Source organism: Helianthus annuus, chromosome 17, assembly GCF_002127325.2.
Source record: "Helianthus annuus cultivar XRQ/B chromosome 17, HanXRQr2.0-SUNRISE, whole genome shotgun sequence".
Classification (NCBI taxonomy): domain Eukaryota; kingdom Viridiplantae; phylum Streptophyta; class Magnoliopsida; order Asterales; family Asteraceae; genus Helianthus; species Helianthus annuus.
This window is the reverse complement of record NC_035449.2, coordinates 1,049,182-1,060,408: the sequence shown is the minus strand read 5'-3', so window position 1 is coordinate 1,060,408 and position 11,227 is coordinate 1,049,182. Positions and strand designations below refer to the sequence as shown.

At 37.1% G+C, this 11,227-nt stretch overlaps 2 protein-coding genes across 10 annotated transcripts; one reads left to right on the top strand and one right to left on the bottom strand.

The window, feature by feature from the left end:
* Positions 1–230: 230 nt before the first annotated feature.
* On the top strand, positions 231–7,259 carry LOC110926392 (mitogen-activated protein kinase kinase kinase YODA). 9 transcript variants are annotated; one of them, XM_022170147.2, is made up of 14 exons: positions 231–361; positions 480–1,195; positions 1,374–2,106; positions 2,188–2,413; positions 3,227–4,000; positions 4,231–4,938; positions 5,012–5,099; positions 5,197–5,259; positions 5,358–5,518; positions 5,598–5,673; positions 5,762–5,821; positions 5,913–6,023; positions 6,130–6,351; positions 6,427–7,259. In XM_022170147.2, exons 5-14 carry the CDS (start codon positions 3,489–3,491, stop codon positions 6,808–6,810), a joined length of 2,385 nt encoding a protein of 794 aa, XP_022025839.1. In that variant the 5' UTR covers positions 231–361; positions 480–1,195; positions 1,374–2,106; positions 2,188–2,413; positions 3,227–3,488; the 3' UTR covers positions 6,811–7,259. The 9 variants fall into 9 exon arrangements, with proteins under 9 accessions (XP_022025839.1, XP_022025840.1, XP_035842482.1 ...); XM_022170148.2 differs by having other exon boundaries at positions 276–361; positions 483–1,195; XM_022170146.2 differs by having other exon boundaries at positions 285–671; positions 1,068–1,195.
* On the bottom strand, positions 7,214–9,287 carry LOC110926398 (short-chain dehydrogenase TIC 32, chloroplastic). The gene is made up of 7 exons (XM_022170158.2): positions 8,974–9,287; positions 8,407–8,638; positions 8,220–8,299; positions 7,988–8,138; positions 7,739–7,902; positions 7,621–7,667; positions 7,214–7,538 (listed from the first exon to the last, which is right to left on the bottom strand). The coding sequence occupies exons 1-7, from the start codon at positions 9,077–9,079 to the stop codon at positions 7,377–7,379; spliced, it is 942 nt and encodes a 313-aa protein (XP_022025850.1). The 5' UTR covers positions 9,080–9,287; the 3' UTR covers positions 7,214–7,376.
* Positions 9,288–11,227: the final 1,940 nt, after the last annotated feature.

The following is an 11,227-nucleotide window of genomic DNA, read 5'->3' as shown; positions in this document are numbered from 1 at the left end:
AAGACTATAATACCCTCACATGCAGAGCATGTGAGGTAAGTTAACTGAGTTTTTGGACGAGGTTAGTGGTAAATGTTGAACCTGTCTCAAAACATGAACATAAATGTTGGTTTTTGTCGATTTCATAGTAAAATGTATGAAGTACAGTTTGGATATAACATAAAGGTTTATTATACAATTTTGCCTTAAAATAATATAACAAAAAGGAAAAAAAGTAAAAAATGAAATAATACTAATTGGTGGGATTCAGTGGGCCCCACATGCCTTCTTCTTTGGTGGCCGGGCTGGCTAACCTCCCACAGCGGTGTTTGGGGGCGTTATGGAACTGAGTTGGCAGGGGAGGGGGATCAAAAACCCGCAGGTCCTTCAACATTTGCGATTGCCAAATTCATATGTTCTCCTTTTCTTTCATCCTTCTCAAAATGACAAACCCTAACACTCTGACTGACTATGCTTCTCTTCATCTTCTTGACCTGAAGAAGAGTTCTAGGGCTAAGCATAGGAGAAAGAGATCTGTGTCTGTGAGTGAGTCGGATGATTCTGTTGAAGAAGAAGAAGTCAATTCAGAATTCGAGGTCCAGGCCAGGGCTTCAAGAAAGAAATCTCTATCTGTCGGTGAGAGTATCGGAAGAAGAAACAGTAAGAGAAACAGAAGAAGTAGCTTCAGATAGGTATGTTTTAGTTGAAGACTCTGTGAATTTGATTAAAAATTTGGACACTGTTAGTCTAGGAGTGAGCAAATAACAGACTTAAGTGAATTGAACAGTTAACCGATGGTTGCTTAAGCCTAAACTGGTTAAGAGGGTTCGGTTTCGGTCCAACCGATCTCATCTCATCTGGTCCGGTCCAATCATATACATTGAAACATAGTTTCTGAAAAGATAATTATCTGTGATGAGGAGGTGTAGCATGTTATAGATTAAAAATGTTGTTTTTTCGATTTATAAAAAGTTTAGTCAATGTGTGTTTTTGGTCGAAATCGATAAAAATGTTGGTTTCATTTTAACAATGGGCATCCTATCGATGTGGAATTCTTGATATGGAACTTGACGACGACACAATCAAAGAGTTAAAGCCAACAGCAAGAAGACCGTGTTAATGATAAAGATGTGTATTAGCAAGGGGCTACACCACCACCAAAACATACAATTATAGCTTACTGATTACATCAAATTTACGCCACAACACGACTCAGGTATTATATCTTTCTCTGATGAGGAAGTTAATCAAACCTCATAAATTTAATACGCCCAATGGATAGTATTAGATGACACAAAGCGAACTATTCATGTGTACATGAGTTAAAATCTCCATCTGTAGTTTTTTTTTTTTATTTCTTACTTAGTAATTTTTACTGTTTTTTTTTTTCATAGTGATACTGAATAAGTGGTGAATGAAGGCAAGAAAACTGTGGTTTCTAACACGCCCTTGGCCGAAGAAGAGTCAAAACGATGAGAAAAAAGAGAATTTTGCAAATGAATCTGTGGAGAAGGAGCCTGAGGATAAGGTATCTGTTGTGATTACAAACAATCTACTACTAACATTGATGATCTAATTCTTTTGGCTAACAAGATGTAGTAAATGAAAAATATATATATATTTATTTATTGTTTTTGACCGTTCAATGGTCCATTCGACCTCCTACTTTCATATTTGTATTTTTTAAACATGCCAACAACAACCTGTGGAGGGGCCACGCCACGTCGCCACCCCATTCACGCCGTAGCCAACCCAACCAGAAGGTAGTGTTTAACACCGTGATTCCCAATCCACTTCGAGCCACGCCATGAATTTGACACCCACAACTTTGAAGGCTATGTGTATATATAGTGAAAGTGTAAAATACAATGTTCCTTAGCGTGTGATGGTACGATATGAAATTACGCACGTTATAAAACTCAAAACCCTAATCACGCATGTTGAAAAATCATAACCATGCGTGATTTATGGTTTTTGTTCATGCGGGAATAGGGTTTTCAGTTTTATAATATGCGTAATTTCATATCGTACCATCGTACGTTAAAGAATATTGTACGTTAACCTTCCCCTATGTATATATATATTCAATTTGGACAACCACTCCCTAGACTATTCCTACAAATGCTGGTATGGGTTCATATATGTAAGCTTATAAAATTATCTACGTATATCCACATGTTTATCATTTCTTTTCCTCGGCTGTTGCAGTGAATTCGAAGCTCCAATACGCGTTTGTTGAAGTGCCAACCATTTCACCTGATGTTGCTACAGCTTCTGAAGACAAAACTAGGAGATTTGGTAATGTTTTAAAAGAACAAGATACACAATTCTTCATTGTTGCAGTGGATCTTGTGTCAACACCTGAAGTAAAATGGAATGTGAAGCTAATTGTTGTTAGAAAAATAGTTTGGGGTTCAGATCTTGAAAATTGCAGGTAACTAAATTACTTTGCTAACTAAATCAAAATTTTCATTCTCATTTGTTTTTACTTATGGGTCAATATGGGTTACACTTAAAACCTGACGGGTCAAACAACTTTTTTTTGTCAAAAGGGAAATATGTCGCATGGTTAAATTTTGGCGTAACGGGACAAATACTTTTTTTTATTTTTTTTAAAAAGGGAAACATATCAAATACGTTAAATGCCGTTCATTTTTTTAGCCAAACGGGTCAAATAACTTTTATAACTAAAAGGGAAATATGTCAAATGATTGATTTTCGCTTAACGGGTCAATTTCGGTTATAGTTTTTGCACACACTACATAACCTCTCTTCGTTTCACCGTCACCCTCCATACACCACCATAAAGGTTACCGATTGATGAAACACCATTGACAGGATCCACCACCGTCGGCACCTCATTGCCATCGTCGAAGAACATTTACACGAGTGAGATGAAGAACAAATGTGGTGTATAAAGAAATCTTTAACGACTTTTTTTTTGTTCATTGTAATTTTATCTTTACATAAGTAATGAAACGTTACTTTCATTTCAAAGTTATATGTGAACACTAATAAATAATATAATTAACTTTGTGTAACCCGTGTAACACACGGGTACTTAAACTAGTCATAGAAGACATGAAAAAAACTGAAAAATTGGAAATCACACACATCTCTGCCTTGACTTTTAGCATTAGATGCTCAGTTTGTTGAGTCGATGAAGCAAAACTTGAATCTTGATTTAGAACTCTATGCGTAATTGATAGTTATCTTCTCGAATTTAATATATGATTCTTAAATGCAGCTATCGGTGCACCGGTCCTTCAAGTAATTACTATTTATTTCATGACTACGGAAGCGGAGTCATATATTTTCTTATTTAAGCATATGATAATATTTGGGAAGATTTTCAAAGAAAATTGTTCCCAATTCTCACTTGTAACCTAGAAATTGCAGAACCGATTCTGCTCTCAATTGAAATGTGAGCTTCAAATCAAGCAGAAACATTATACATCCAGTTGGTGATTCGTAGTCTCTAGTCTACTACTAATCAAATTTCGACAATTATGTCTCCATGGTGGAGTAAATCTTCATCAAAAGAAGCAAAAAAGAAATCGAAGGGGGGCGGCATTATTGGTTTTATTCGAAGAAAGCTAAAAAGTCCGTCTGAATCTAAACAAACCTCGTTACACCTTCGAGACGAGGTTCGGGCTTCTACTCCGTCAAATCCAGTGGCACAATCTCAAAATTTTGCTGAAAGATGGCCTGACGCCCACCCACTACCTCTTCCTGAAAACTCGCCTGATATGGGCCGGGTTGAGGAGGGAAATCGGGAATCAAGAAACCGAAGAAGTAGCGAAGGCTTGTCACCATTGTTTCATTTCCCGCTTCCTAGATATAATCAGGCCCAAAATGGACATGATCAAACAGACGTTGAAGGCTATTTAGCAACAGATTCAGTTTTTACTGATAGTGATAGTGACAGCGATAGTTTTGATCCCGCTAATTTCCGGTTTTTAAGCCCTCAAGCATCCAATTATGAAACTGGGGATAAAACTTCTACAAATGGTCCTTCAAGGTGTGTTTCATACTTGTTTATTAATCACTTATAGATTTATTCTTTTTATGTATAAAGTAGGATCATCAATCATGATCATTGATTTCTTGCATCTTTATCGATATTACATTTGCCCCTTTTCTGCTGTATTTCTTTAATTGGAAAATTGAGATGAATATAGATGTTAAATCGGCTATAGTTACGTTTACAGTTTACCCTTCGCTATTAACACAAATTTTCTTTATCTTTAGGCATCTTACTTATGCAACTCAAAAGAAAAGGGAGAAACTGAAGGCGGTTAAAGCGTGTGTGAGCAGCCAAACGGTGCAAAAATCACCAAAGTGGCATCCTTTAAGTCCCCACATGGCAAATCTACAGGTACCTCAACATGATAGTTCCATGTCCAGTCCTTCTAAAAGTCCAATGAGGGTATTTGAGCCTGAACCGGCCCTGACTGGTTTCTGGGCCAGGAGGCCTTATGCTGACACTGGTTTTCCTGGGCCGGGCCCATGTTCTAGTCCAGAGTCAGGTCCGAGCTCAAGTTATAATTTGGTTGGTGGAGAAATGGCGGCTCAACTGTTTTGGCAGCGCAATAGATATACCCCTGAACACACACCCATACCTAGTCCTAGAATGACAAGCCCTGGTCCTAGCTCAAGAATACAAAGTGGGCCTGTCAGCCCGTTGCATCCATGGGCTGGTGGGTCAAACATGGATTCATCTGCAAACTGGCCCGGTGATGCAGTCAATGCAAAACAACAAACCCACCGACTACCCCTTCCTCCACTAGCCATGTCCAACACTGGTCCTTCTACGCCCTGGTATACAATCAGAACCACACCAGTGATTTCAAAAAGTCCGGGTCGAGCTGATATTTTGGCTAGCCATGGTTCAGGCTGGAAAAAGGGTCGGTTGCTTGGTAGAGGCACATTTGGTCATGTTTATCTTGGTTTCAACAGGTTGACTATTTTCAATCACTCTTTGACTTATTTGGTTCTTGAATGTTTGATTTATTTGATTCATGAACTCTAGTGAAAGGGGGGAAATGTGTGCAATGAAGGAGGTGACTTTATTTTCGGATGATTCAAGGTCGAAAGAAAGTGCCCAACAGTTGCGGCAAGTAAGTTTTTTTCGGTGCACCCTTTAATTATATGTCACCTTTCTTTCTGTTCTTTTTTGGTAATACATACAATGTATATGTTCTTAAAATCTGACAGGAAATTGCACTTTTAAGCCGTTTGCGACATCCAAACATTGTTCAATACTATGGATCTGAGACTGTAAGAAAAAACAATTTATCAAATTCGACGCACCCCTGTTATTTATTTATAATTTCTAGTTAATTTTATATGATAATTGTTTTTGGCAAAATTATCAGATGGATGACAAAATTTGTGTATACTTGGAATATGTTGCTGGTGGTTCGATTTTTAAACTTCTTCAGGAATATGGCAAGTTTGGAGAAGTGGCAATCAAAAGTTTTACTCGTCAGATCTTGTCCGGACTGGTGTATTTGCATTCAACAAATACGGTCCACAGGTAAGTTTATTTTGTTCACATCTTATGTTTATTATAGTTCTCACAATATGTCAATCACATACTGTGTGATGTGTATTAGGGACATAAAGGGAGCAAATATACTCGTTGATCCTAAGGGACGTGTAAAATTAGCCGATTTTGGGGTGGCAAAACACGTAAGACACACATTACTTGCTTATTACAAAATACAAATTTGAATTTGCCAACCGACTTTTGGTTTCCTGACTTGATTTCATTTTGCAGATTTCAGGACCGTCATGCTCATTATCGTTCAAAGGAAGTGCGCACTGGATGGCACCCGAGGTTTATTTACCTGCCAGATTTAATTAGTTATTTCTTTTCATAATCAAATTATTCTGTGATTAGAACTGCCAAATTAAATGAACTGTTACAGATTATTAACAATGATTCAAGCGGTTGCAATCTTGTGGGGGATATATGGAGCCTTGGGTGTACAATAGTAGAAATGGCTACAACTAAACCTCCTTGGAGTGAGTACGAAGGGGTTAGTAAATAAGAATTTAAAAAACCGGAAAAAACGTTTTTTATGTAGATATATATTCTTGGTTCACCTAAGCTCACTATTTTATTTTCTTGCTTTATGGTTAAAGGTTGCTGCTTTATTTAAGGTTGGAAACACAGAAGTAACTCCGGAAATCCCCGATCATCTTTCCGGTGATGCTAAAGATTTTATCTTTCAATGCTTCCAGTGGGCCCCGGCACGCCGGCCTAGCGCTGCCCAGCTTCTTGACCACCCCTTTGTAAAAGATATTGCTTCATCTGAAACATTGATGCCTGACCCTGGCCCAAATACAAATGCAATGAGATCTCTTGTATGATATTTCACTTAATTTTTTTCCAGGAAATTATTCAGTGTGATGATATTTTATATTTTATGATGGTTGTAGGGCATTGGACATGCTTCTGAAGGCGTTCCGGTTCCTCATTCTAGAAGTCAAAATATGAACAGAAGGCTAACCACATCTCCAACATCGAGCCCGAGAGTCATCTTACCAACACCTCTCACCGGAGCTGCTGCTGGTGGGGCCGTTCCGTTTTATCATCAGGCGGAGAAGCCATACAGTCCTGATTTTATGGGTTTGACTTCGACTTCTAGGTCTCCGACCAGATCCTTCGCCCCTGCTAGTAATGCACTCCATGTTCTAAATCCCGAACGTGATATGTTTCGAGCAATGCCTCAAGGGTCTCCCTTTCAAGAGATAATTCCCCCAGACAATGATTTTGTAGGGAACCAAAAGAAGCGTAGGGCAGGGAAGTCGGTGTTGACTTGAGTCGCTCACCGTTTCAGCTGACTAAAAGAAGATTTTATATGAATAGCATCTATATATATGTAGTTTTGTTTTTATGTTCACAAGTGTTTTCTGAAGATAATATATGGTAGGAGGGACAGGTGCGGCTCGGTTATGCGGATGGATATAGCTTATCAATAGTGGTTGATGTTGCACCTCCTACTTATTATGCAGCAGCAGGGAGTTAGTATGTTTGTTTTTGTTTATGGTTAGACCGCAGAACAGGAAGATGGTTAGAATCTAGATTGTGTTGAAAAAAGTTGGTTTGATAGTTGTTCAAAGATGTAGCGCATGGTTTCGCATAAAAGTGTTCATTCCTGGTTTATACTAAAATAGGGAATGAAAACAGTTATGTAACCATGCTTTGTGCACTACAAAAGCATTATCAGTGATGATAATAACTTAAATAAGTGTTCAAGTCTTATTTACAATATTACATGTCATGTTACAAATCTTTTAAAGATAATAAGATTGCACCTTGCTATTGCAAGTCTCATGCATGAAACCATATAAGCAAATCTTACAATATATCACTATATTCAGTCCAATTATAGAGCCACCATGCTCAGGCTAAAATCCCAGAGTTTCTTAGCCAAATCAGAATCTTTAGTAAGGGAACTTGGCTTTGCTATGTTACTGTCTGAAAAATACTCGCCGCTGATCCCTTTGACTTGTGGGTGTAACGCCACATAACATGTGGTTGCAGCTCCCTGAAAATCGAAAGGGTCCAAAGTGTCAATTTCATGAGAAGTTAGGTTCAGAAACGCAAATTCAGTGGGGTCTAACACAAACCTGTGGGATAGTTTTCAGGAAGTATTTACCAACCCAGTTCATTACACCTGATTCAAGAACAATATGTAACAAAGAGGTTTAAACAGTAGAGGTTAAGTTAAAAGGTTCCAATTGTTACCCTCGAGAAAGCTGTGATGACGTAAAAGACTGGTTGCTATGGCACCAGGATGCAACGAGTTTGCTGTTAACTCCACTCTTTCTTCCTTAAAATGTCTTGTTAGCTCATTGGCATGCAATATGTTGGCCAACTTTGACTGTCCGTAGGCGTATAAGGGGCTGTAACTGAACCATAGAAAAAACCATAAACGTTCACATACACACACCAAATGTCGCATACAAATATGTGCAATGAATTTGGGTCGTATACCTTGATTCATCGTTTATTTTATCAAAGTAAATTCCTTTGTTTGCCATATGATGACCCATCGATGACACGTTTACTATTCTTCCTTCTTTTTTGTGCTCCCTTGAAGTATTCTTCATGGTCTCAAGTAACAGATTCGTCAAAAGAAAATGACCTGAAAGAAGACCACACTTTAAATAATTAGATAATCAAAAGCATGATCTGTTTATTGTTTCAAACACTGATAGGCACATACCTAAATGATTTGTTGCAAACTGTAATTCGATCTTATCTTTTGAAAGCGTGAACGGAGGAGCCATGACCCCTGCATTGTTACTTTCGACAGTAAAAATATAAGATTTTGTAAATAAAGATCAATGAATAAACATAAAAATTGTCCAAATATGAAAAGCGAAATAAGGTGAATTCAAAGTGTTGCTTACATGAGAATGTTTAAAGGCAGACCCGAGGAACAATAATCGGCTGCAAACGTTCTCACGGATGCAAGAGAGCTTAGATCTAACTCCATTACATCAACCTTAGCATTAGGTATTTCTGTAATTATATTTTCTTTAACCTTTTTACCGGTTTCTGTATTTCTTACTGCCATAACCACATGCACACCGCGTAAAGCAAGGACTCGTGTTGTTTCCAAGCCAATGCCACTTGAAGCTCCTAAATGCACACATAAATAGTCGAATATCGTATATAAACATATTAAAAGTTAGTAAACTACAGGTTGACTTTTGGTGGTCAAAGGGTTGATTATTTACTTTAAAATAGCTATGGATCCAAAAACAAGAAAATAATTTCGGTTAATTCTCCAATGATTTTATTTATTTATTAAAAAAAAAACCAAGATGAAGAAGATTTAGCAATCAAGGTACCGTAAATCATTTTATTAATTAATTTAAATCCCATCTTCCACTAATCCCAAATCAGAAATCAAAAAGTCAAAACAGTTGTGAAGAAAAAAGAAAAAAAGAATCCTGATGAGTTGAAGATTTTACCAGTAACAAGGGCTGTGAGACCGGTTCCGTCGATTCCTTGAGTAACATCTTCAGCTGTTGAAGAAGCTCCAAATCCTGACTCTCCTTTCTTTCCAAATATCCACATCTTTCGAACAAACCGATGCAGTCAGTGGCTTGCTTCAACTTGATTGATGATATCAACGTTTATTTATATTCCAGTTATTGTTATAGTAAACTTCAACTTAACTACGGACTTGCATAACGGCTAACTATTAGAATTCATAATCATGTTCATTGTATTAACCAACTTTATGAATAATTGTTGCACCATTCATGTCTTATTCATCCCTTGCAATCTAACTTTTTAGTAACCAATAAGATGTACCCACTACCCAATGGGCCAATAAGATTTTTTTTTATTTCTTTTTTAATAATATTTTATTTATCACTTCATTTAACTTTTATTGTTAACTTTAAAAAAAAAAAACTAAATGCATAATTACATTTTTTTTCAACATTCATATAAATTTTAGAGTAAATTACAAGTTTTGTCCTTTATGTTTACACCAAATTGCAGGCGGTGTCCTTTATCTTTAAAATTGACGGGTTTTGTACTTAATGTTTCAAAATCTTACACGTTATGTCCTTTAAGCCTAACCCAGTTTATTTTTTTGTTAAATCTGGTCATGTGCCATGTACATGAGGGTATTATTGTCATTTGATCATTTCAGGGGTTATTATGTAAATAATATATAAATATGGACTGTTTTGTAAAAATAAAAGAAGGTTATTATGTACGCCACTTTGAGTCAGAAGGTTCTTCTTCATTCTGCCAGAGCTTTTCTTTCTGTAAGACTATCTCCAACGCTACGGGTGTCCTTAAGCATCCTTAGCTGCCACATCATCTGCCACATCATATCCTTACAAATTCTTAAAAACCTTCATTTCATCTCCAACCCTACAAATATCCTTACTCTTCTAAATTTCCACCTCATCACCTACTCACTACACACAATCCTTAAATAAAAGTTTTTATTTTTTTTAGTATGGGTCCACCTTATCACCAAAACCAATACAAACATGCATCCATAATTAAGGACTTCATTGTTCAAGGATTCAAATGGCACCATTGCTCCAATGGTAAGGACATGTAAGGAATTCTAAGAACAAAGGTGTTAAATATGCATTGGAGATAGTCTAAGTCAAATGCCTATAAACCCTAATTCTCCCTCTTTTAATTCCTCAATTTCACAATTTTTTTAACCTTTTAGGTTCTGTTATGCAAATTTCACATAATCTGTTCACTTATTATTATAATTTTTGTCACGAATTCACACAAATTTTGCTTCTATAAAGGCATACTGAGCTGTAATTAGATGGATGCATGTTTTGGGGTCGTTGATTTCATCGATTGGTAATGATCCAAGAACCAATTCACCCAATTGAGTTGTGAAAAATTAGGGTTTATTCATGAATATGAATCTGAAAAATTAGGGGTGTTGCAGGTGGTGGGTTTAGCGGTGGTGGGAGGTGTACGGTGGTCGATTGGGTTGGTGTGATGGTGATGATGGGTGGCGGTGGTGGGTGGGTGCGATGAAGATGATTGGTGGCGGTGATGGGATGCTTACGGTGGTTGGTTGTGGATGGTGAAGGTGGGTTTGCGGTGGTGGAGGTGGAGGTGTTGCAGGTGGTGTTGCCCGGAGTGGTGGGTTCTGGATGGTGAAGGTGGGTTGTGGATGGTGAAGGTGTGTTAGGCTGTGGTGGGAGGGGTGTTGCAGGTGGATTGGTGTTGAAGATAGGTAGGGTTATAAATTATTTTATTTTATTTTTTAAAAATGATATTAAGTAAATGGGGTAAAAAGACTAAAATACCCCTTGGTGTCCAGATTTAACAAAAAAATAAAAATAAAATAAACTGGGTTAGGCTTAAAGGACACACCGTGCAAGATTTTGAAACATTAAGTACAAAACCCGTCAATTTTAAAGATAAAGGACACCGCCTGCAATTTGGTGTAAACATAAAGGACAAAACTTGTAATTTACTCTAAATTTTATAAGTAAATTATTTTTTTCTCATAAACGACTTTTTGCGTGTGTCAATTGTTAGTTAAAAAAAAGGGAATTGCCTAGGATAATCCCAGTTAGAAGTCATTGGCCATTGACAATCTCACCTTTGAATATACCTCTCACCAGTCTCATCTTTTACCTATTTTTCCTACACCGGTCACCCGTTAAAAAAACTTAACGGAGTTAAGCTTTTTTCCAAATTATAAACATATTTTTTATGACTTTT